This window comes from Carcharodon carcharias, chromosome 2 (assembly GCF_017639515.1).
Source record: "Carcharodon carcharias isolate sCarCar2 chromosome 2, sCarCar2.pri, whole genome shotgun sequence".
NCBI lineage: Eukaryota > Metazoa > Chordata > Chondrichthyes > Lamniformes > Lamnidae > Carcharodon > Carcharodon carcharias.
The window spans coordinates 183,632,389-183,659,137 of NC_054468.1; the positions used below are offsets into that span (position 1 = coordinate 183,632,389).

General features: G+C 41.2%; 1 protein-coding gene across 2 annotated transcripts in view; it reads left to right on the forward strand.

Moving 5' to 3' along the window:
* Positions 1-26,513, forward strand: part of dtl (denticleless E3 ubiquitin protein ligase homolog (Drosophila)) — a 168,827-nt gene extending 142,314 nt beyond the window's left edge. For both annotated transcript variants that reach the window (XM_041213768.1, XM_041213767.1), the window contains exons 4-15: positions 1,800-1,861; positions 1,952-2,072; positions 2,161-2,226; positions 7,586-7,701; positions 7,822-7,895; positions 11,868-11,971; positions 12,416-12,520; positions 18,068-18,180; positions 20,626-20,715; positions 21,555-21,669; positions 22,579-23,405; positions 25,034-26,513. In XM_041213768.1, the coding sequence (XP_041069702.1) occupies positions 1,800-1,861; positions 1,952-2,072; positions 2,161-2,226; positions 7,586-7,701; positions 7,822-7,895; positions 11,868-11,971; positions 12,416-12,520; positions 18,068-18,180; positions 20,626-20,715; positions 21,555-21,669; positions 22,579-23,405; positions 25,034-25,120 (1,880 nt within the window). In that variant the 3' untranslated portion in view covers positions 25,121-26,513. The remainder of the gene's footprint in view (positions 1-1,799; positions 1,862-1,951; positions 2,073-2,160; positions 2,227-7,585; positions 7,702-7,821; positions 7,896-11,867; positions 11,972-12,415; positions 12,521-18,067; positions 18,181-20,625; positions 20,716-21,554; positions 21,670-22,578; positions 23,406-25,033) is intronic.
* The last annotated feature ends 236 nt before the right edge of the window (positions 26,514-26,749 follow it).

Consider the following 26,749-nt stretch of genomic DNA (forward strand, 5'->3'; position numbering starts at 1 on the left):
TGACGATTGCACAACGTTCAGCACCATTTGCGACTCCTCAGATACTGAAGCAGTCCATATCCAAATGCAACAAGACCTGGATAATATCCAGGCTTGGGCTGTGAAGTGGCCAGTAACATTCGTGCTACACAGGTGCCAGGCGATGACCATCTCCAACAAGAGAGAATCTAACCATTGCCTCTTGACATTCAATGGCATTACCATTGCTGAATTCCCCACTATCAACATCCTGGGGGTTACTGTTGACCAGAAAATGAACTGGACCACCCTTATAAATATTGTGGCTAGAAGAGCAGGTCAGAGGCTGGGAATTCTGCAGCAAGTAACTCACCACCTGACACCCCAATGCCGAGGCACAAGTCAGGTGTGTGATGGAATACTCTCCACTTGTCTCGATGAGTGCAGCTCCCACTCAAGAAGCTCAACACCACCCAGGAAAAAACAGCCCACTTGATTAGCACCCCATCCACCACCTTAAACATTCAATCTTTTCAGCACTGACACAAAGTAGCAGCAGTGTGTGCCATCTACAAGATGCACTGCAACAATTCACCAAGGCTCCTTGGACAGCACCTTCCAAACCCACAACATCCATCACCTAGAAGGACAAGGGCAGCAAATGCATATTGTTCTTCGAGACATTCCATCCTGACTTGGAAATATAATCGCCGTTCCTTCACTAACACTTGGTCAAGATCCTGGAACTCCCTTTCTAATAGCACTGTGGGTGTTCCTACAACACATGGATTGCAGCGGTTCAAGAAGGCAGCTCGCCACCACCTCATGGGCAATAGACGCTGGCCCGGGTAGCGACACTCCCTTCTTGCGAACAAATATTTTTTAAAAAACATCCAGTTAAGATATAGCTGTAATAGTCCTTCTTAGTGCTTGAAGGATAGAATGGTATCACACTAACAAAATTCCTGCTCAATCGCTATTGTAGCTCTGTATGAAGTTTAGTTGCTTCCTATGGTCTTTTTTTCCCCTGTCTCCAGTTCAGAGGAGTCATACAGTCAATCAAATTATCCACTTCTTGGAGCAGTGGCTCCAGTGACGTGGAGGTTTTTCCTTTGAAAGCACTGAGCTGTTGGCCTAAGCTGTGATGTTGGATATAACCATTCTCAGTAGTGGTGCATGGCGCACTAGGCTTGGGCAAAGATGCAGGTGCTTCTAAAATGGCCTGAAAGCAGCTCACTGCCGTCTCACGGACAATTAGGGATGAGCAATAAATGTTGGCTTTGCCAGTGATGTCGAGTCTGCGAATGAATTAAATAAAACCTAAAGTACCGTGTGGAGACTTTGATAATTTAAACTTTAACTTAAAGACTAAGCAACTCCTAACTTAATTCCAATTTCATGAAAGGTGTTTTTGTGATATATCATGGTGATCCCTGGCCTGTTTAGCATAGAATGCATTCATGGTGAGATTTCAGCTGTTTATTATAAATAGTGAAATATTAAATGCATTATTTATAACTGCTGTAAGTAGCAAAGAGTGTAAATCTCCCTTCCCATCCAACAATATATGATACTGTTCTTCGCACTGAATTACATGCCCCCGTACCCCTTATCAATGATCGTACTAGTGACAGACCTGTAACTGTCGACTACCCACCCTAATGACATGAAATGCTGTAGACTTAAGCTAATTTTGGAAGGGCAAAATTGTTCATGGTTTTTTACAGTTTAAATTGACATTGTATTTCCCACAGTTTTCTTGTACTGAGGTCCCAGTGACAATTGCATCTATGTTTTCTAACCTAGTTTCTACTCACTAAATTAGATTTTTATGTTTCCAGCATGGTTGGCTCACAACAATGCAGTGTTTGACCTTGCGTGGGTTCCTGGAGAGCCAAAATTAGTAAGTATGTTCTCCTTGTACATTCCTTTAACGATCAAGAGCATGATGTTAGTGCTGTTGAACATTTGAGCTTTTGTGTGTGTTTTGAAGGTTACGGCTTCAGGAGATCAGACAGCAAAACTGTGGGATGTGTATGTGAGTGAGCACCTTGGCACATTTAAAGGGCACCAGTGCAGCCTCAAGTCTGTGGCATTTGGAAAGCAGGAAAAAGGTACTGTTTTGAAATGTTTTAATTTGTAGACTTTATCTATACAGGAAAAAAAATCATTTCATACTCTTCATTTTTGTTTTTTAAAAAGCTGTATTTTGCACTGGTGGAAGAGATGGCAACATAATGGTCTGGGACACTCGCTGCAGTAAGAAAGGTAGGTGTTGCCTAAAGGTAGTTACGTGAACACATTTTGTTCACGTGGCGATAGTGTTTAATGAGTTGTGTTTTGGGTGTTTGGACATTTTGAGAATCAGAAAATTTACTATTACTAAACCTTTTTTCAAACTTTATCTTCATCGCCTCTCATAATCTTGAGTCCCTTTGTCATTTACATTCATTTTGCAGTGCACCCTTGATCAAGCCACTGCCATTGAAATTATATAATAAGCCCCTGAGAGGTACACACGAGAAATTCTTGGCAACCCCCACCCCCTGCCTGGAGACGTCTCTCTGATGTTTTGAAAAGAACGTTGGAATTTGAGAATATGGACACTGATTACTCAGTAGGAGCTGAAGTAGGCCATTTAGCCCATTAAGCCTGCTTCGCCATTCAGTAAGATCATGGCTGATCTGTTTGTGTTTCGAATTCACATTCCTATTTACCCCTAATAACCTTGAGTCCCTTACTAAACAATAATCTGTCTATCTCTTCCTTGAAAATATTCAATGACCCTGCTTCCACCATCTTCTGAGGCAGAGAGTTCCAAAGTCAGACAACTCTCAGAAAAAAATTCTCCTCATCTCTGTCTTATAAAGGCAACCCTTAATTTTAAAACAGTGCCCTCTAGTGCTGGACTCACCAACAAGAGGTAACATCCTTTCCATGTCCACCTTATCAAGACCATTCACATCAATCAAGACACTTCCTGCTCTTCTAAAGTCCAGTGGAAACAAGCCCAACCCATCTAACTTTTCCTCATAAGGCAACCTGCTCATTCCAGGTATCAATCTAGCAAACCTCCTTTGAACTTCCTCCAATGCATTTACAACTCTCCTTAAATAAGGTGACCAATACTGCACACAGTTTCAAGATGTGGCCTCGCCAGTGCCCTGTAGAATTGAAGTATAACATCCTTACTTTTCTTTCAATTCCTCTCCTAATAAAGGATAGTATTCCATTAGCCTTCTTGATTACGTGCTGTACCTGCATACTAACCTTTTGTGACTCGTGCACTAGAACACCAAGACCCTTCTGCACCTTGGAATTCTGCAGTCATTCTCCATTTAAGTAATATTCTGCTTTCCCTGCCAAAGTGAAAAACTTCACATTTTCCCACATTATATTCCATCTGCCAGATTTTTACTCACTCACTCAACATGTCTATATCCATCTGCAAAATCCTTTAGTCCTCTCCCCAACATACTTTCCTATCTACCTTTGTGTCATCTGCAAATTTAGCTACCATGTCTTTGCTCCCCTCATCTAAGTCATTGGTGTAGATTGTAAAAAGTTGAGACCTCAGCAAAGGCCCCTGCGGGACTCCACTTGTCACATCCTACCAATCAAACACCCATTTATGCAATGTGTTTTCTGCCAGCCTGCAAATCTTCCAACCATGCTAATATATTACTCCCTACACCATGAGCTTTTATTTTCAACAATAATCTTTGATGTGGTATCTTACCAAATGCCTTCTGGAAATCCCAAGTACAAAATGTCTAAAGGCTCCACCTTATCCACAGCACATGTTACTTCTTCAAAGAACTGTAATAAATTGGTTAAACATGATTTCCCTTTCCCAAAACCATGCCCACCCTTCCCAATTACCTTACACTTTTCGAAGTGTCCAGCTATAATCTCTCTAAGGATCGATTCTAATGCCTTCCCCGTGACAGACATCAAGCTATAGTTTCCTGTTTTCTATCTTCCTCCCTTCTTGACTAGAGGGTTTATATTTGTTACTTTGCAGTCTGATGGAACCTTTCCACAATCTAGGGGATTTTGGAAAATTAACACCCAACGCATCTCTCTCATTAACCACCTCCTTTTAAAACCCTAGGATGAAGTCCGTCTGGACCCAGAGACTTGTCAGCCTGCAACTCCGACAGTTTGCTTAGTACTGCTTCCCTAGTGATTGTAATTTCACCAAGTTCCTCTCTCCCTTTCACTTAATTAACATCTATTACTGTTATGTTTTTTGTATCCTCTATATTGAAGACATAAGCAAATTATTTGCTCATTTCATCCACCATTTCTTCTTATCTGGTATTAACTTCCCATTCTCACTCGCTAGAGGACCAGCACCCACTTTACTTGCTCTTTTCCTTTTTACATACCTGTAGAAACTTTTGCTGTCCGTTTTTATATTTCTAGCTAGCTTCCTGTCACTAACTTCTTTTTCTTGATTAACCTTTTAGTCATTCTCTGCTGTTCTTTATATTCTGACCCACTCATCTTTGCAGTTAGATGCTTTTTCCTTAAGTTTGATGCTTTCCCTAACTTCTTAATTAAGCATGGATGGTGGGTCCTCCCTTTAGAATTTTTTTTATATTGTAGGAATATAATTATCCTGAGTATTCTGAAATATCCCCTTAAACATCTGCCACTGCTTCTTTATTGATTTACCCTCTAGCCTAGTATCCCAATTCACTTAAGCTAACTCAGCTTTCTTGCCCACATAGTTGCCCTTATTTAAGTTTAAAATACTGGTCTTAGACCCACTCCTCCCTTTTAAGCTGGGTGTAAAATTCAATCATATTGTGGTCATTGCTACCTAAGGGTACATTCACTCTGAGGTCATTAATTAATCCTGTCACATTACACAATACCAAGTTTAATATAACATGCTCTCTAGTTGGTTCCAGAATGTGATGCTCGAAGAAACTATCTCAACAGCATTCTATGAACTCCTTATCCAGACTATTACTTCCAATCTGATTTTCCAGTTAATATGTAGATTAAAGTCACCCATGATTATTGCTGTCCCTTTAGCACCCAATATTTCTTGTATAATTTGTCCTACATTGTGGTTACTGTTAAGGGCCTGTAGACCACTCCCACTGGTGACTTCTTTGCCCTGCTATTTCTCATCTTCACCCAAACTGATTCTAAATCCTGATCTCCTGAACCAAGGTCATCTCTCACTAATGCCATCCTTGATTAACAGTGCTATCCCTCCTATCTTTATGTGGCTTCCTACTGGCTGATGATAGACTTGTAGGCCCTTCAGAGGCACCCACAATCAAATGTTTTTCCCAGTACCTTCCAATGCTAATAGGGGATGTGGAGAAAAATTGAGGTAGTCTTCTTGGAAGTAGAACAGTGGGATTAAATAGAACTGTCAATGCCACAATTTACTGTTGACTAGATTCAGCTTCTTCTGGCTATCCAATTATAAATATGCGTTTTAAGGGTAATCATTTCAGTAAGTACTGTAAATGATTTTCTGAACAGGTAATCGTTCCCTCTTGGACTTTTTTTTGCTGGCTGTAAAGGTTTTATTAAAACTGAGTTGAAATGGTCTGAACCCACTTTGCTGTGACTTTGACACCAAGATTCTAGTTCAAGCACAAAACTGGCTTAAAAAGCCAGTCATGGATTGCTGGTAGCAGAAACAGGAAAAAAAAAACCTGATAGATTACAGATTGAAGTTGATAGATTGAAGTTGAAAACCAAGATGCAAAAGTGCAGAAAGAGCTTTCGTCTGTACTTGGTTTTGCTATTGACAGCTTAGAAGTGCTTGATGCTGACACTGGCTGTGAGATCATTTTGTTCTCTTTGAACTGATCTTTTATCTTCCTTGTAAAATTCACATTAAGAACTTGAATTTTTCATTTGTAAACTGGGACGATCAATGTGTTGCGTTGCAGTAAAATGTCTTATCTAAAAAGATGTTGACAAACACTCATTAAGAGAAATAGATAATATCATGAGATCACTTATTTGTACATCAGAGAACTGCAGTTTACTCCATGTGACTCTGCATAGCTTAATGCACTGTGCAATGCTTGTGGATTAGAGTTTTCAGGTTCGTGTGGTCTCTTTTTGGCTCCAAGTATTACGTATGGTTTATTTTTCATTTCCTACTTCAGAATCAGTTCTACTGATGAAGTGGTGAAACAGGGCTCCCCAAAGTCAGGAAACATTTGTTGGGTTATGTGAAAAGAGGAGGAGACTGGGTCTAATTAGTTGATTCTTTCAAACAACCAGCACAGGTACTGAATGACTTATGTGACTGATTCGAAGACTTACGTACCACTGTTTTAAGTCAATGACCTGGGTGCATGTATTCTTAGTGTGTTGGGTGCAAGCTTTTATTCTTATATACCTCTCCCATTTTATTGGTATACGTGTAATAAAATGAGGTGCTTTTCATAAGTATTTGCCTCCCATCTTGGATCTGTTATGGAGATTGTGAATGGTGCAAGCATAACATGAGGAATTGTTGGGGCATCTGTGATCCCAACATTTCTCCAACCTTTGGTGTTTGGACTGAAATATTAACTGATTGTAATGTCAGGTTATCAAAATATTTCTTTAGTAGGAGGAATGTGGCATTAAACAAAATTGTGCCTTGTGTAAAGTAAAATCATTGGCAATTGTATTGAAAACTTTTCGATAGATTTTGCTAAGCGATTGTGTGCACTGGTCTCTTCATAACAGGATATCATGTGCTTTTACTGTTTGGAGGAGTATTTGCATTCAGAGAAACACTTTTAGAAGTTGTTTTATAACAATTCTGACCTTTTGATTTCTACTTTTCATTTTAAAGAGCAGCTGCTGGCCTCAGTGGTGCATTCACTGCACAAATCCTGTTTAAAGGCAGCAGAATGACCACACACTGATGCTGAACTGCAACAACATATAAAAGCAAAACACTGCAGATGCTGGAAATCTGAAATAAAATGTGTCCTGATGAAAGGTCACAACCTGAAATGCTAACTCTGTTTCTCCCTCCACGGATGTTGCCAAACCTGCTGAGTATTTCCAGCATTTTCTGGAAATAATTTAATATTAACATAATATAATATAAATTTATTTACGAATGCCAGTCCTATTCTTTTGTAGTCCAACTTGGCACTTCCTTCTCAACAATACCCAAATGGTTACCTGTGTCTCTTAGAAACAAATTTATTATGTTTAAGGTAAGTATAAACTTATCTAACTTATTTTTAATTATGGAAAGGATGAGGTTCTGATAGGGAGGTTGCCTTTTTCAATGTCCCCTGTATATAATTCTGTGGTGCATCAGTGTGAAACTGAGTAATGCAGAACGTAAAGCTGAGATCCCTAGCTTCAAGAGGTGGTCAAGATACTACCTTTCTGTGATTTGGTTATGATGTTCTCTTCACCATCACCAGCCCAGGTCTAAGAGATGGCTAATTCTCAGTCTATGTTAAGGCAGGCAGAATGACAATGGCCCTGAATGAGAATAGTATAATCAAGCAATTGGTAGCTTCCTCACATGACAAATACAGCTCAAAGAGTGTTAAAGCACGAAGAGTGTGCAGGGGGGACAAAAACTGAGTCTTAATTTTGAAGTTTATTCATAAGACTTCTTGTTTCTGGTTAGATGGATTTTACAGACAAGTGAAGCAAATTACTGGGGCTCACAACACACAGGTCAGGCAGACTCCTCCAAAACAGAAGAAACGGCGACTGGCTGCACGGGGACTTGCTCCTTCTGTGGTATGATTCTTTTCACTGTAGTTCTCTGTACCTCTCTGTGGCGGTGCTCCGATCACCGCTGCTTCAGTGGTTGGGCTTCCAGTCTCCTGATCATAATGGTGTGTCTCTTGTTTTCCACAGGATTTTCAGCAGAGTGTAACAGTGGTGATTTTTCGAGATGAGAAAACTTTGATTTCTGCGGGGGCAGTGGATGGGTAAGTGGAACTTGGAACAGGAATGAGAACTGTGTTTATCAGATGAGGAAGCTAACAATTGCTTGATTAAAAGCAAAATACTGCAGATGCTGGAAATCTGAAACAAAAATGGCTGGAAAAACTCAGCAGGTCAGACAGCATCTGTGGAGAGGAAGACAGTTAACGTTTCGAGTCCATATGACTCTTCATCAGAACTAAACAAAAATAGAAATGAGGTGAAATATGAGCTAGCTGAGGGTGGTGAGACAAGTAGAGCTGGATTGAGGGCCAGTGATGGGTGGAGATGGACAAAGGGGTGTTGACAGTGGTGATGTTAGCTAAGGAATGTGCTAATGGTGACAATAAGGGTAGAAAGCAGGATGAGCAAGTTACAGGTGGCCCTAATGGGGGTGGGGGGAACAGATCGAAATGGGCTAAAAGGTGGAGATAAAACAATGGACGGAAATAAATTTGTAAATAGTAGAAATAGGTGGGAAAAGAAAATTATATTTTAAATAATTATTAGAAAAAAAGGGGGATCGGAAAGGGGGTGAGGACAGAGGAGAGAGTTCATGCTCTGAAGTTGTTGAACTCAATATTCACTCCGGAAGGCTGTAAAGTGCCTAATCGGAAGATGGGGTGCTGTTCCTCCAGTTTGTGTTGAGCTTCACTGGAACATTGCAGCAGGCCAAGGATGGACATGTGGGCATGAGAGCAGGGTGGAGTGTTGAAATGGCAAGCAACAGGGAGGTCTTGGGCCATGCTTGCAGACAGACTGAAGATGTTCCGCAAAGCGGTCACCCAGTCTGCGTTTGGTCTCTCCAATGTAGAGGAGACTGCATTGGGAGCAGTGAATGCAGTAGACTAAATTGAGGGACGTGCAAGCGAAATGCTGCTTCACTTGAAAGGAGTGTTTGGGCCCTTGGACGGTGAGGAGGGGGGAAGTGAAGGGGCAGGTGTTGCACCTTCTACGGTTGCATGGCAAGGTGCGGTGGGAGGGGGTTGAGGTGTAGGGGGTGATGGAGGAGTGGACCAGGCTGTCCCAGAGGGAATGGTCCCTACGGAATGCTGATTTGGGGTGGGGGGGTGAAGGGAAGATGTATTTGGTGGTGGCATCTTGCTGGAGTTGGCAGAATGGCGGAGGATGATCCTTTGAATGTGGAGGCTGGTGGGGTGATAAGTGATGACAAAGGGGACCCTATCATGGTTCTGGGAGGGAGAGGAAGGTGTGAGGGCGGATGCGCGGGAGATGGGCCGGACACAGTTGAGGGCCCTGTCGGCTAAGGAAGACTGCTTGATTATACTGTTCTCATTCAGGGCCATTCTCATTCTGCCTGGCCCCCGTTAACTTATTTAAAATAAATACATTTCTTCTAGATTGCTGGTAATTCAATGAATCATGATTTCTCTCTACCTTCCTTGATTTGTTCTCTCTTTTGTGCACCCCCTCGCCTGTCCCCACACACTCTTTTCATCTCCTCCCATTCGCCACTGATTCCAAATGAATACCCAAGTGTGGCTTTCGGTTAAAAGCCTGAGAAGGGCGAAGGTGTTGTTGCTCTCCTCCGCCTAAGTATTTTTTAATCTAGTCAATATTCTGGTTGGTAAAATGCAGATTTCAGGTCAAACAGGGTAGGGGAAAATAAATAGACCAAGAACAGAGATGAGTGGAAGCAGAGGATGGCAAAGAGAAAGAGGGGAGAGAGGAGGTTTGGTTAAAAAAAAAAATTAGCAAGAGATTGGCTCCAGTCAGATAAATGATGCTGGGAAGGGTGAGGTGAGGTGTGCTCACAAAAGAAGCTGGGGTGGGTGGGAGGCACTGATCACTCAAGTAATCGTTTACAGTACGTGGAGAGGTGCTCAGCTTAGCTTTGCAGGCTTGGATCAAATGAATGCCAGTGTGGGGTAGGGAGAAGGTTGACTCCAAACATCTATATACTGTTCAGTGGGGAACTCGGGCATTCACTATATTTCTGCTCTGTGCAGAGGTCCAAAGTGTGGACTGGGGTTGGGGTGGAGGGGGGATTCCTTCCAAATTGCTTTGCACATTTGGAGGGTTAAGGAGAGGCTAAGCCTGTGGGGGAGGGATTGCAGAATATCCCTGCTTAGTGGGGATAAATTTAAACAGCAATTGTATCAATGACCAGATCATCTGTTTTAATGGTATTAAAAAAAAAACCCTGGAAAACCCCAGCAGGTCAGGTATCATTTGTAGAAAGTACAATAATGTTTCTGTTGCTGAGTGTTTCCAGCATTTTCTGCTTTCATTTCAGATTGCCAGCATCTGCAGTATTTGATTTTGTATCTGTTTTAGAAAATAGAGATAGTTTAAGTAAGTTATGTTAGTATTTATGGGTATTAAGAATGAGTTTTAGCTTTAATGTTTAAGTTTCATTAGTATTTCTGTATCTGTATGTTAAGAAAAGGTCATGTTGAATTTTTAATTTCACTTTACAGGGTGTCTGCATTTCTAATGAGAGTTTACAACTGTAAGACAAGTTAAGCAAACAAAGGTAGAAAAACTGGGCTGTTGCCTAGCAGCAGGGGTCCAGAGAGGCAGGTCACACACACACACACACACACACACACACACACACACACACACACACACACACACACACACACACACACACACACGAAACTAGAAACAGCAGTTTGATTTGGAAACTGTTTGAGTTCAGTTGGTTTTGAAGACAGCTGCCTAGCAGAAGCAACCTAGAAGGGACAGATAGCCAGATCCAGCTAAAGTTGGTTGAAAGTAGCTGCCACAGAGACTAGGGCAAAGGGAATAGATAGCTAGTCCCAAGCTAAAGAAGGAAGTGGAGCAAAGCAGGAGAGAGTCCCAAGCAGACCTTCTAGTCAAAGGAAGGACAGGAACCTGGAAAAGGTCCTGGTAAGTGAAGTCAAGGATGAGGGCCAGAGAAAGGCTCCAAGTTTCACGTTTAAAGCCTCAAGCTGCAGGAAGCAGAGTCAAAGCGATATAATGGCTTGTGAGAAGTCAGAAGGCCTAAAGGACGGCTGAAGGCCTGTAGCTCTTTGCGATGGGCATATGAAGCAGAGGTATACTGTTGACGGCTGAGTCAGTGAGAGTGCATGGTTGACAGCTTGAATGCATGTGGTGACCCAGGGAAGAGGAACGTCAGAAGGAGAGTTCGAAACCCTAGAGTTGAACCCTTGTGGAAGGTGTCTGAAAGAAAGCATCGGTTTGGGAGACTATTTCAAGACAAGTTCTTGGAAAGTGGAGATTGGAAACCCTCGTGTGAAAAACAGAGTTCAGTGAGACTGGTTGGTTCATGGTGTAAGAGGCATCTGGGGGTGGAGTTGAGGAGAGATCCATAGCATATGTCTGGGGTGGCATCTGTCACTTGGTTTCAGTGTGTCATGTGTTTGACCTCAGGTTGCCAATTGGTTTACATAGACTGTGTCGTTACTGTGAACATTTAGAGTATAAGACAGCTTTTGTAACTTGCGTTATCCTTACAAATCTGTATTTATCTGTAAACGTATAGTTGTGGGTGAAGAAGTATTGTAATATAGTTCACCTTTCCTTGTTTAATGTTTTATGCTTTTGTTAAAAGCTCATTAGCTGACTTCTGTTCAGTAGCCCCTCTCCACATATATAAGCAATCAAATAAAAGTTATGATCCATCAAGCTGCCATCGGGCTTGTCCAGTGGTAACCTCAGCTGGGGATCATAACATCTGTTTTAGTGATGTTTGTTGAGGGGTAAACGCTGGCCAGGACACTGTTCTTGAAATAGTGCTGTGCGATCCGAGACGATCTTGGTTTAATGTTGGATTCGAAGGATAGCTCCTTCAGGACTGCATTGAAGTATCCATTTAGATTGCAATCTCCAGTTCCTGGATTGTGACTTGAAGTCATACCTTTTTGACTCAGATGCAGGTGCGATTACTAAACCAAGACTAACATTTCTTTACAGCGTTTATGCAAAGTCTGTCACATCTTTAAAATTGGATTATATTTATTTTCCAGCGTCATCAAAATGTGGGATTTGAGGAAGAACTATACCATTCATCACCAAGATCCTGTGCCAGTCCAGTCCTTCCCTTATCCAGGAACGAGTGCACGGAAGCTAGGTACATATCCTTTTCCTGTCAGTGCAGCTTTAGGAGAAGGATGAGGATTCATTGATGTATGGTTAGGAATCTGCTATTGAATGTAGAATTATTCCCCTGAAGGAGCAGAGGAAATGGTGCATGACCTACTCTGACCAAGTATCATAATTCAAATTGCAGGAAGCAAGTCCTGCTGTAGTAAAATATTGAAGTACTTAATGTTATGAAGCACTGAATATTTAAAACTGTTATGTTCTCGTCTGAATATTTTAAAAATAGGGCACCTTAACTGCAGTTTATCTCTGTTCCTGAGGCCTAATAGGCTTGTTTTGAGCAAGATATTTGCATTGCATGATAATATTTATTGATTTAATTGTAGTACAGTTCGTTTCTGGCTGTGGAAAATTAGATTTTTAAACTATACCCTAAAATAATTGGGGAATTTCTGTCTCTTCACTTTTGCAGGATATTCCAATATTGTCTTGGACTCAAAAGGCTCCAATCTTTTTGCAAACTGCACTGATGATAACATTTACATGTTTAATGTGACTGGCCTGAAAACTGCACCAGGTGAGTAAGGGCTTGTCTGTCTGTTACACTTTGGTAAAGAAGAGGAGCTTTTTCATTTATTTATGGACCATAAGGTCAACTTTTCTACTGTTCCTTCTTTACTTCTTCTTTCAACAATGAGAATTAGATTAATTTTTATATAAAACCTATATTTGCATCCTTTTGTTTCCAACTTGCATACACTTTAAAAAGTGTAAAGTGTTTTAAGACTTTTTGATATGAATGGTGCTGTGTGGATGCTATTCCTTATAAAATCTGATGAGTAACTTACCTCGGAGTAACACAAATTGCATTTAACCTACAATGTTGGTGCAAAGTTAAGAATTTAATATAAATTTGGAGTCTAGGTCTAAACTGACCCTGGAATACTGAAAAGCTAGCCTTAGTAATAGTCACCATGAAACTGTTGTCGATTGTCATCAAAATGGTTCTGGTTCACTGATGCCATTCTTACCTGGTCTGGTCTGGTCTACATGTGACTCCAGACCCACAGCAATGTGGTTGACTCTTAATGTCTCTGAAATGGTCTAGCAAGTCACTTGATTGTGTGAAACCAAATGGACCACCTAACATCAACCTCAGCACTGGAAACGGCAACGGCACACCCAACTTTGTCAACCCTACAAGAAGAGCTGTCCCACAGACTAGTCAAGTCACAGCCTGACATTGTCTGTAATGTATGATTCTGAGAGTATGACTTTGTCCCAGACACTCACCATCCCTGGTTATGTCCTGTCCTACTGGCAAGACAGACCCAAACAGAGGTGGTGGCACAGTGGCATTTAGTCAGGAGGGAGTTGCACTAGGACAACTCAACATTGACTCTGGACCCCATGAAGTCTCATGGCATCAGGTCAAATGTGGGCAAGGAAATCTCCTGCAGATTACTACCTACCTCCCACACCCCCCTGAGCTGATGAATCAGTGCTTCTCCATGTTGAAAACCACTTGGAAGAAGTACTGAGGGTGGCAAGGGTGTATTAAGTACTCTTGATGGGGGACTTCAAAGTCCATCACCAAGAGTGGCTCGGTAGCACCACTACCATAAGGCCATAAGATGTAGGAGCAGAAGTAGGCCTTTCGGGCCATCGAGTCTGCTCTGCCATTCAATGAGTTCATGGCTGATCTGATAATCCTCAATTCCACTTTCCTGCCTTTTCCCCATAAACTTTGATTCCCTTACTGATTAAAAATCTGTCTATCAATGCCTTGAATATATTTATCGACCCAGCTTCTACAGCCCTCTGCAGTCAAGAATTCCACAGATTCACGACCCTCTGAGAAAAGAAATTTCTCCTCATCTCTTTTAATTGGGTGACCCCTTATTCTGAGACTATGCCCTCTGGTCCAACACTCACCTACAAGGGGAAACAACCTTTCAGGATCTACCCTGTCAAGTTCCCTTATGTTTCAATAAGGTTGCCTCTCATTCTTCTAAACTCTAATGAGTTCAGGCCCAACCGACTCAACCTCTCCTCATAAGAAAATCCCTCCATACCCAGAATCAACCTAGTGAACCTACTGGCTGAGTCCTGGAGGGCACAGCTGCTAGACTGGGTCTGCAGCAGGTGGTGAGGGAATCAACAGGAAAAATCTACTTGACCTCATCCTCACCAACCTACCTGTTGCAGATGCATTTGTGGATGACAGTATTGGTAGGAGTGACCACCATATAGCAATGAAGGCAAACTCCTGTCTTCACACTGAGCAATACCCTCCATTGTGTTGTGTGGCACTACCACCGTGCTAAATGGAATAGATTTCGAACAGCTCAAAACAGGCATCCATGAGGTGCTGTGGGCCATCAGCAGCAGAATTGTATTCAACGACCTTCTGTAACCTCATGGCCTGACATATCCCTCACTCTACCATTGCCATTAAACCAATGGATCAACCCTGGTTCAATGAAGAGTGCAGGAGGGCATGCCAGGAGCAGTACCAGGCACATCTGAAAATGAAATGTCAACCTGGTGAAGCCACCACACAGGACTACTTGCATGGCAGACAGCAAAAGTACATGTGATAGATGGAGCTAAGCGATCCCACAATCAACAGATCAGATCTAAGCTCTGCGGCCCTGCCACATCCAGTCATAAATGATGGTGGACAATTAAGCAGCTAATTGGAGGAGGCGGCTCCATAAATAAACCCATCCTCAATGATGGAAGAGCCCAGCACATCAGTGCAAAAGACAAGGCTGAAGCCTTTGCAGCCATGTTCAGCCAGAAGTGTTGAGTAGATGATCCATCTCGGCGTCAGGACTCCAGCATCACAGGTGCCATTCTTCAGCCAATTCAATTTGCTCCACATGATATCAAGAAATAGTTGAAGGCACTAGATAGTGCAAAGGCTATGGGCCCTGGCAGCATTCCAGCAATGGTACTGAAGAACATACAAACCTACAAAATAGGAGCATAAGTCAGCCATTTGGTCCCTTGACCTGCTCCACCATTCAGTAAGACCATGGCTGATCTGTTTGTATTTCAAGTTTTACATTCCCATCTGCCTTTAGATTCTTGTTAGGCAAGGAAACATCTACCTCTGCCTTAATGTTCAGTGATCCTGCCTCCTCCACCTTCTGAGGCCGAGAGTTCCAAAGTAGCACAACCCTCAGAAAATTTCTCCTCATCTCTGTCCTAAAAGGGCAATCCCTAATTTTAAAACAGTGCCCCACAGCTCTGGACTCACCCACAAGAGGAAACATCCTTTCCATGTCCACCTTGTCAAGACCATTCAGGATCTTATACACTTCAGTCAAGTCACCCCTCACTCTTCTAAAATACAGCGGAAATAAGCCCAGCCTGTCTAACCTTTCCTCATAAGACAACCCACTCATTCCAGGTATCAATCGAGTTAACCTCCTCTGAACTGCCTCCCAATACATTTACATCCTTCCTTAAATAAGGAGACCAAAACTGCACACAGTATCCGAGATGTGGCCTCACCAATGCCCTGTAGATCTGAAGCACAACATTCTTACTATTTTGTTCAATTCCTCTCATATTGAAAGATAGCATTTCATTAGCCTTCCTGATTATAAGCTGTACCTGCATTCTAACTTTTTGTAACTCATGCACGAGAACACCTAGAATCCCTGTGCACCTCAACTAGCTGCACCCCTTGCCAAGTGGTCCCAGTACAGCTACAACACCGGCATCTACCTGGTAATGTGAAAAGTTGCCCAGGTATGTCCTGTCCACAAAAAGCAGGACAAATCCAACCTGGCCAATTACTGCCCCCGTCAGTCTCCTCTCAATTATTAGCAAGGTGATGGAAGGTGTTGTTAATAGTGCTATCAAGCGGCACTTACTCAGCAATAACCTGCTCACTGATACTCAGTTTGGCTCCTACCAGGCCTACTAAGCTCCTGACCTTATTACAGCCTTGGTCCAAACATGGACAAAAGAGCTGAACTCCAGAGGTGAGAGTGACTGACTTTGACATCAAGGCAGCATTTGAGAATGTGACATCAAGGAGCCCTAGCAAAACTGGAGTCAATGGGAATCAGGGGCAAAACTCTCCACTGGTTGGAATCATACCAAACACAAAGTAAGATGGTTGTGGTTGTTGGAGATCAGTCATCTCAGCTCTAGGACATCACTGCAGGAGTTCCTCATGGATGTGTCCTAGGCCCAACCATCTTCAGCTACTTCATCAATGACTTTGCCTCCACCATATGGTCAAAAGTGGGGATGTTCACTGATGATTGCACAATGTTCGCCATTCGAGACTCCTCAGATTGTGAAGCAATCTGTGTCCATATGGAACAAGACCTGGACAACATTCAGGCTTGCACTGATAAGTGGCAAGTAACATTCATGGTACACAAGTGCTAGGCAATGACCATCTCCAACAAGAGGGAATCTAACCATTAACCCCATGACATTCAATGGCATTACCATAGCTGAATTCCCCACTATCAATATCCTTTGGGTTACCATTGACCAGAAACTGAACTGGACCAGCCATATAAACATTGGCTACAAGAGCAGGTCAGAGGCTGGGAATCCTGTGGTGAGTAACTCACCACCTGACTCCCCAAAGCCTGTCCACAATCTACAAGGCACAAGTTAGGAGTATGATGGAAAACTCTCCACTTGCCTGGTTCAGTGCAGCATCAACAACATTCAAGAGGCTTGACATCATCTTGGACAAAGCAGCCCGCTTGATTGGCACCCCATCTACCACCTTTTAACATTCACTCACTCCAATATTGACAGTGGCAGCAGTATATACTGTCTACAAGATGCACCAGCAACTCACCAAGGCTCCTTTGACAGCACCTTCCAAACTCGTGACCTCTGCCTCATACAAGGACAGTCGCATGGGAACGCCACCACTCGCAAGCACCCCTCCAAGCCACACACCAACCTGGCTTGGAATTAAATCGCCATTCTTCCACTGTCGCTGGGTCAAAATCCTGGAACTCCCTCCCTAACAGTACCTGCACCACATGAACTGCCACAGTTCAAGAAGGCAGCTCACCACCACCTTCTCAAAGGGCAGTTAGGAATGTGCAATATATGTTGACTTAGTCAGCAATGCACACATCCCAAAAAAGAATATGAAAAAAACTCCAATGCACTCAGAACTCAATTTGCACCACAATTCTTGTCATGATGTAAAGTGAAACAGCTGCATACCAAGCTGAGAGTTGTAATATGAATACAAAGGAAAAACATTGCATTTATATAGCCAGTTTCATGACCTCAGCCCATTCCAAATTGCTTTACAACCAATTAAGTCATTTTTGAAGTATCGCCACCTGTTATGTAAGGAAATGTTGCAGCCAGTTTACCTACAATAAGGTACCACATGCAGCGTTGGGATAAATCCCAAGATGATTATTTTGAGATTTTTATGTCCACCTGTCTTACAAACTTAAATTCTTGGTCAGAAGGCAAAGCACCTTTCCAAAGTGAAAACTGAGCTTGTGGAACTTGAGGCAACATCTAGAGGGTGTGTTTTTTTTTAATTTGCTTTGCGTGAAGTCTCCCTATGTCTAATACAAACTGGTTGAGGGAATGAGTTGGGGTTTTGTTCCAGGTCTGTAGTTGACAACATTAAAGTTTGCAAGGTTCTTTCCAGCATAAAGGACTTGTATTTTGTAAGGTGCATACACTATAAAAAGCTTGATTTTCCCTTCTCACACTGTGCGATTTGTACATATCCATGTGAGGAAATATGGGCAGAGCTCAATGAGCTCTCATGCACTGTACTTTCCTCGAATGTCTAATCTGACTCTGCTTGCATTGACATCTTGGTTCAGCTTGAATGTGACTTGTTCCATTTATCAAGTTCATAGTCACAGTCAAGACAACAATTGGAGACTTTGTACCATTGAGAAAGAATGCAAACTCATAGGTAATATAAATGAATTAGTAGCATCATTATTTTTGAGCTTTTGACCTACTCTGGCATATTTTTAAAATTTCCAATAATTTAAGTCCAAAAATCTGATGCTAAGTTGTCCGAAGCAGGTCAGATCTTAATTCATGGGATTTCTTTATCCACCTTTTAATAATTGCCCTTCTATGTTTTATATAGTGGCAACCTTCAATGGTCACCAGAACTCCACCTTCTATATCAAGGCCAATCTTAGTCTGGATGATCAATTCCTCCTCAGCGGGTCCACTGACCATAACGCTTATATCTGGAAGGTGAGTGACTGCTGTGCAGTTTGAAGTGGAAACAGGTGCACCAAGCCAAAGTGCGTATTAACACTACACTTTTTCAATCTGCATCAAAGAGCCCTTCAGGCCTCTCGCCTCCTCTTTTCTCAATTGTGGTACAGTTGTGCTGAAAGCAGACAGCTTGGAGTAACTCAGTGCAATTTATCAGTTGTTTGCTGTGTAAAAATAGTACATTTCTGCCATTTTAATTTTCTGCTTTCCTTTACGTGCAGCTTCTTCTGCCACATGGTTTGATAGACCTCCCTTTATTACTCCTAAATTCTTATTCTTCAAATCTTTTCTCCTCAAATAATTATCCAATACTTTCTTGAAAGATGATTGACCCTGCCTCCACAGTGCATTCCAGATCCTAACTATTCGCAGTGTAAAAATGTTTTTTCTCCATGTCACCTCTGATTCTTTTGCCAATCACTTTAAACCAATGTTCTCTGATTCTCGATGCTTCTACCAATGGGAACAGTTTTTCCCACCTATTCTGTGCAGACCCTCATGATTTTGAACAACTCTGTCAAATCTCACCTCAACTTTCTCTTCTGTAAGGAGAACAGTCCCAGCTTCTCCAGTTTATCCTCGTAAATGAACTCTCTCATCCCTGGAACCATTCTCATAGTTCTTTTCTGCGCCTTCTTTGATGCTTTCACAGAAAGATTGCTAAAGTGTGGTGCCCAGAACTGGGCTCCCTGAACTGGATGGATTATAACTATATCAGATGTGACCAGATTCAATGGGGGAGAAATTAACATCAATTCCTCAGGGGCAGGCAGCCCCATGAGCCCTGTGAGGGTTCTTCATTGATGATATTGCCAGAAGTGGGGCGATATGAACAATTATTTCTACCCTATTATTCCTCTGTGAAAGCCTGGGATAGGTTGCATTTAGTTCAGGATCTAAATTAAATGTTTTATTTTAGTGTTTAATTATTGATATATTGGTACTTTGCTAAATTCTAGTATAGCCTAGGTTCAACTTCCGGGTTTTGCTTTAACTCGCTCCAGTGTTTCATTAAATATATTTTGTGCCCAGTGCGCACTCACTGTAGACCTACATCTTTTTTCCTGATAGATTTTGCATGTTTGAGTTCATTATAACAGCTAATCTATTAACTGTCACATCTGCGTCAGTGCTGAAATGGAGGGTGACTCATCACAGGAAATTGAAAGCCTGCAGAACTGTTGTCAGAGGTTAAGAATCTTCTTGTGATTCTTCTTTGAAAAATTGTGAAAGGGATAAGAGAGATTTATGGGGTTAACTTATCTATAATAATTTCCTCCAGGTTAAAATTCCCTGTTTCTGAGTAGTGAGTCTTTTATATCGATACTGATTTCATTTTCAACAATCTTCTCTCAGCTGTCAAAGCGTACAATTAATTTCGGTCTTGGACAATGTGACTCCATGTTGAATTGAGAGCTGCAGTTCTGTGCTGTGCAGGAATCTATTTAACCAGCACCTTCAGGGCTCTTCTGATAGTTCATTGTGAAGTGAAAAACTGAACCATATGAACCAAGAGGCATCTATATAATCAATTTTCTGTTGTGTTAGCTGATCCTGACTGGGGCAGCAGTGGTATTGCAGCTGGCCTCAGCATCTGGCTTCTCGATATGGAAAAATTAGCTACAATAGCTGCTCCTGTATGCTAGCCAGCGACTTCTGCTGGAAAGCTATTCTAGGTACATTAGATGAAAACAGGTTTCAGCTTGGTTGTGATGCCTTTCATAACTGAATAGGTTAACTTCACTAGTTTCATCAGTGAAGTTTTCACGGGACTGTTTATTGCACTACAACACTGCATGAATCGTCACTTTCACAAAATGAAGGGGAGATATTGTAAATGATAAACTTGCTGCACCTGCTTCCAGTGAGTTGTGCCGTTTGAGTAGATTGTGGTAGCAGGAAACTTTTTTTTTCTCCACAGAAGATCAGCTCTGAACTGTCCAGTGATCTCCTGTGTAGATGGATAGTTTCTCAAGACTCCTTGTTACTCATCTTTTCACCACCATCTGCAGAAAGTGGGTCAATGTGCATGAGACAGACTGACAAATTAGCCTAATCTATTAAGATGGAGAGATGTTTGAGCTGAGAATTGACAAATTCTGTCATCTTATCACTAAAATTTGGGCTACACTAATGTGTCAAGAACTGCACCATATGATCCAGTTCCACTCTGGTGTCTGTTTGGCAGCACTCCAGTCTAGACTGCAAGCATTTAGTCACAGTGACTGAATGCTTATGGCAACTTCACAATAATAATTTGAGTCTGAATTGCAGCACTGTCGTTAGAAGTTGTCCCACTTGTGACTTTCTTTCACCTGACTATGATCTGGGATTTATAATTGCATCAATGAGATCCCATCAAGCTAAACATGATATTTGGCTTGATGAAAATCAATTTAATCCTGATTCTCATTATTTCAGGTCTCTGATCCTCATCATCCTCCAACAGTGCTCCATGGGCACACTCAAGAGGTGACATGTGTGTCCTGGTGCCCATCGGACTTCTCAAAGGTCAGTATGTGTGCGCTTGTGATCTGTCAGGTGGTATTTAAAGGGGAAGTCACCGTCAATTTGGCTATAGTATAAACACTGTTTGTTCCAAGTTGTCGAGCAAAATTTGTCACTCAGCTGATGCTGACCAGTTGTTCTTATAAATGGGACAATACGTTAATCAGCTGTACTTCTCAGGACCTTGCCCAAGCAAATTCTGCTTAATTGAAGCATCTGGGGCAGCCAATTTGAGCCAACTCATCGACCTGATTATTTATTTTGAAAATTGAACATTTTTGTTTGTGAAGCATGGAACAAACTATTCTTTTTAAATATATAACTTTGCACTGGCCCTGTTGGTTGTTTGACTTTACAAATGTAAGTTGGTTGACTCACATTTGAGCCAGTAGGGGGCGATATCGAAGCTAGGTGAAACTACTAAATTTCACTAAAGATGTATGATCAGCTAATTCTTACCATACCAAATTAAGAATTTTAATGTGCGCTATTGGAGTAAACTCCTAAGAGTATTTGAATCGCATCTGGAGGTAGCAAAATTTGTAGGTGCATCTTCAATGTGGTCTTGAAGGAAATATAATTATCTTGGCTGATCCTTCTATAATTTTGCTTTTATCAGCAATGGGCTTATTTTTAGTTGAAAAAAAAATCCCCCTTCATGCTTTGCCAAAGATTGAAAATGGTGTCCATTCTAAAAGCTAAAATGGCTAACTACATGAAAGTAGGCTCTCTGCATAAATAAGAGCCCCTTCTGCACAATGCCCCTCCTGTAAATTTATACACCAAAAAGCTAAACATTTGTGATTTTGGAGCCCTAATTCTATTTCTGTCTCCTCTCTTAGATTGCCACTTGTTCTGATGATAATACTGTTCGAATCTGGCGTCTCAATCGAAAAATGGGTGTGGCACAGTCTGATTTGGTGGGAACTGCATGCCAGAAGAAGCATTTGGAGAAAGGTAACACACTCCGGTATCGTACACATGGCCTTCAGGAGAACGTGGTCTTGTGTACAGTGATAGCATGATTTGAACTTTATGTATACGTTACCACAAGGCGACAAAATGTAATTCAATAACCCCATATGCAATAAAAGAATGTTGAACTAAACTTTCTTCTTGGGCAAGTTGTACTAAAGAAAAGTAATATTCTCAATTTCTAAAAATAGAAGCTGTTTGTAACACAACAGGTTATTCAGCACATGAAAGAAAAATTAGGTTAATGTTTCAGCAGTGACCGTTCAGGATACAGTCGCATTGTTCTGAAAGTATGTAACCTGTCTTCCTCCTTCAGATGTTATCTGACCTGCTGTACTTCTCTATTTTTGTATGTTTTTACTTCAGAAAATATATTGGTGTATTCCTTTTTCTACTATTAAATATCTTCATGGGCTATTAAGCACCATAATGATGAGAATGAGGTTTTCAGTCCCATAGTTGTTTGTCACTTGAGCTTCCAGCCTTGATTGCAATATGTTTAGGTGACTATTTGCCAAGATGGAGAGGCAAGTGTTTGACATGGTCAGCTGAGCAGAAATGAATCATGTGTGAACTGATCTACATGCAATTGGGCCCACTAGTTGTAACTTGCCATGTTGTGCTCAGCAGTGTATATGCGCATAACTGCATAAAATAAGTTTTTTTAATCAAATTGTTTTGTTATGAATTGTGCTGGTGAAGACAAATTTTGTAGACACTTTGCACAATTTTGGAAACGTGCAGGATGTTAATATATTTACAGGTACATTCCAGGATACTTTCATGACTTGCTGCCTAGAGAGTTTATGAATTAGTAACTTTAACTTGCAGTTTCTTTATTATTTTTGAAATGTTGAATCTTAGTAAGTCTTAATATCTTGCTTTTAACAGATGCTGTGATTCAGCCAATTAACAATACACAATCAATGAAAGAAGGCCCAAATCTGCCATCTCCACAGCAAGCCTCATGTGCCCCTAATGTCAGTGGAAGCTCTTCCAGCACACCCACCTCTGTGGCTCAGAGATCCGTGGACAATAATTGTAGACCATGTCAGCTAGTTCAGACAAGTTCTACTTCCCCAAAGTCTGCTTCTGGGAAAATGTCGATCAAGAAATGGGTTGTTAAGAGCCCCAGCACTCCTGCCTCTCTCTCCGATGCTCCCAACACTTCACCGAGGAGTGTGCTAGCCCCAGTTGAACGAAGTCAATCAAAAAATGTCTCGGAAACTGTAAACAACCAGATTTTTGAGAAGAAAGTTAAAAGGAGATTGGACACCAGTGGTGGATCAATAATGAACAAAAGTAAAAATGGAGACAACAGTATTGTAGCAGAAGTCAGCCCTGTTTCTAAAAGATGTAAAATTGGTATCTGTTGTTTAAAGGAACAGAGTTGGAAAAACTCATCTATGGAAGGTACAGAAGATAAAGGGATGAAAAGTTGTGACTGTAACACCAGGGAAAACCCCCCTCTGGCAAGCCCCTTCCCTAGTCCAGAGCTGGAAGATTCTTCTTCTTCCTCCAAGCTCCACTGCAGACAGAAACCTGCAATGCTGGACAAAGAAAACGGTTCTCCTCAAAAATCAAACTGGCTTTCCGACCTGAGGGCCAAACAGAAACTTGAAATGGGCATTAGGATAGTGAGATCACCCAATAGTCCGACACTGTCATGGAGTCCAGCTATGAAGAAAAGGGAAGAAAGGACTACAACAGGCTTGCCAGTAAGTTGTTTACTGCAATGCTATGTACTATATTATGATGGGTACAACTGTAAGGACAGTGACTATGAAATAAACTTTATAAACATGGGCATGTTTAAGTTGCAGTGGCTCCAATGCTCAAATTAGGCTTTTGGTTTTGGTCAAATTTCAAAAGCTGTGGTTGGTTTTATTTCAAAGGGACCTTCTTTGTTCATTTGGCTATTTTAAACTCTTAACCCAATAACCCTGCATGAGGGATTGTTCCTTTTGTTCATCCATAATTCACATCCTCTGTAATGATAGTTCTTTCCAAAAGCTCTTTACAGGTTTAAACACTCCATTTTTTTTAGAATCCCAGTTGGTGCCCCTTTATATAAAAAAAACACCCATTTTGTTTTTGTTGAGTCACTCGTCCAGATAATTAGCTTGGATTTTTTAAAATTGCATTTCCTCTCCCTCTCTCTGAGGGAATTATTAATAGTGCAGAATTGTGGTATGCATTCATTGACATTATTCAGCATCTTGTGATTTCTGATTTTATTTGCTGATGAATAGCCCTCTACTTCATAACTGCAAGGGATTAGGTGCAAGTGACATAATTTCACCATAAAAAAAAAAATAGAGCTTCCTAGGTAAATGACATTTTTAAAATTTGTTCATGGGCTATGGGTATCACTGTTAAGACCAGTGTTTATTGTCCACTCCTAATTGCTTTTGAGAAGGTGGTAGTGAGTCACCTTCTTGACCCATTAAAGTCCATGTGGGTACACCTATCGTGCTGTTGGGGAGGGTGTTGTCAGATTTTGACTCCGTTTGGTGTTGCTTTTTCATCACTATTTTCAAGTCAGGATGGTGTGAGATTTGTAAGGGAACTTGCTGGTGGTGGTGTTCCCATGTGCCTGCTACCCTGTTCTTCTAGGTGCTAGAGGTCATGGACCCAGAAGAAGCCTTGGAGAATTGCTGCTGTGCCTCTTGGAGATGGTACAGATTGCAGCCACCATGTGCTGGTGAGGGAGGGAGTGCATGTTTAAAGTGGCGGATGGGGTGCAAATAAAGCAGGCTGCTTTGTCCTAGATGGTGTCTCGAGTGTTGTTGGAGTTGTTTTCATCCAGGCAACTGGAGAGTATTCCATCACACTTGTGACTTGTTCCTTGTAGATGGTGGAAAGGCCTTGGGGAGTCAGGCAGTGAGTTACTCGCCATAAAATTCCCAGCCTCTGACTTGCTCTTGTAACCACAGTATTTATGTGGCTGGTCCAGTTAAGTTTCTGGTCAATGGGTAACCCCATTGTGGGGGATTCAATGATGCTGTTGAATGTCACAGAAGTGATTAGATTCTCATGTTGGAGATGGTCATTCCATTATTCTTGTGTGGCACAAAAGTTATTTGCCACTTATCAGCCTAAGCCTGGATGTTGTACAGGTCTTGCTGCATATGGGTTTGAACTGGTGAACATTAAATATCCTTCATGCTTTGCCTCAGTTAAATCAATTTGCTGATGCCATTGGTGTTTTCCATTTAAACAAAATTGACAAACGCAAAACAAGTGTTGCTTAATTTACTTTCCATGCACAAACTTAGTATCTGAAAAATGTATTATTTGTGTGGCAATAAGTTTGTCATAATCTGCTTTCTTTTTTGTTCTACAGACTCCAGCTTCAATGCGCAAGATCTCTTCATATTTTCAGAAGTCACCTGACCATTGTACTGTGAGAATGGACAAATTATTGACTTAAATTAATACAGCTTTATGACCTCGTAGCATTCGTGAGGGAATGCTTGTCTTCATTGTGCAGTTTTTCCTGTCAGTGTGCCATCTGTGATGGTGCAGTTGTTACAATTAGTTTGTCAATGAAACTGGGTTAATATTTTTAAATTAATTCTTTAATGTTTTGGTTTTCTCCCCCAATCAAATAGGTAGATAACAATTCAAGTTGAGATACAATAAAATATGTACTGGTAATGGAACTCTGTACTAGAAATCCAAGGCTTGTGTTTTGAGTATTGATTGTTTCAAGTACAGAGGGTGGGTTTCTATGTCCATATATAGAGGACTGAAAGCTCCTACTTGCACCAAATGAGCAATTACAGAAAATAAAGGATGACGAGCAAAAACAAAATTCCTGTATTTAACTAATCAATGCTCGAGTGCTGAAATAATCACTTTGTTTTGTTTGCTTCTTTGTAAAAGATGTGATTCCATTTGAATTTTATCTTATTTTTAACCAACATTTTCCAGCATAACTTTACTTTTACTTTTAAAAGGCACTGAAGGCCCCCACCCTCTCAACCTTGCCCCTTACCTGAGGTGTGGCAACCCTCAGGTAACTCACCAGCAGTCGTGTCTCTCTAATGAGAGAGCAGCTTATGGTCCCCAGGGACTATTACGACTTTCGTGTATATAAACTGGTTGTGTTACTAGTCAGTTATAACTCTATTGTTCTTCAAACTTTGCTCCACATATTTCAACATGATTTAGAGCATGAAACAAGCAGCATTTTTTTGTTTAAGTACAAACACAGCTTGGAATTAACTTATTGCATAATTTATATATAGATTTTACCTATATAAAAGGCAATCTTATACTTTGAAAATGCATGAAGGTTTCTTATTGTTACATGTGTATATGGAGTTAAATGCTTGGCTGCAAGGAATAATGTTTTTCAGCGTCAAGCCTGTGTAATCATATCAAGTAACAATGATACAGCGGAGGCATATTGATGATTTCTTAAGTCAAAGCAATGGTTTATTTACATTGAGCAGTAGAAGCACCCTGCCCTTTCCCAGCCCTCTAACTTCCCAATTTCAATGCATATAGAACTGTGACACAATCTGAATTGATGGGGTTTTGTCATTGCTGGTGTGCTCTGCCCTTTCATTGTGTTACTGTTAACTATTCTGGATTGTTCTTTTATTGCACATCAAGGTTAACTTACTGATGCTGTAAAAAGTTTTGCAACTCAGGCTTATCATTGAATTGTCTGCAGTAGTTTTACTGGATAGTCTAACGCAAAAGTTCCTTATCTGATGTAAAAGTTACTTTTTTTCTTGAGCAGTTTTATTTTAAATTGCACATTAACTTTGCAGCTTGTATTCATCCTCTCAAAGTAATTACAAGGTTTTAATTGATTTCTTTGTCCATGAAGTTTGGTTCAATTTGTACCCTATGGTTTGTAGCAAGGTTCTGCTTCCAAAATATGTGGTTCGTTTTCCATTTAAGATTACCATACTGAATTAATCCGTGTTTGAAATACATATTGCTTTCCATTACCATCCTGGCATTTTTCTTAATAGAAAGTGATTCCACTCGATCAATGTCCAGCTTGTTCATGATCACAAGCAGAGCATCATGCAAGTCTACCTGA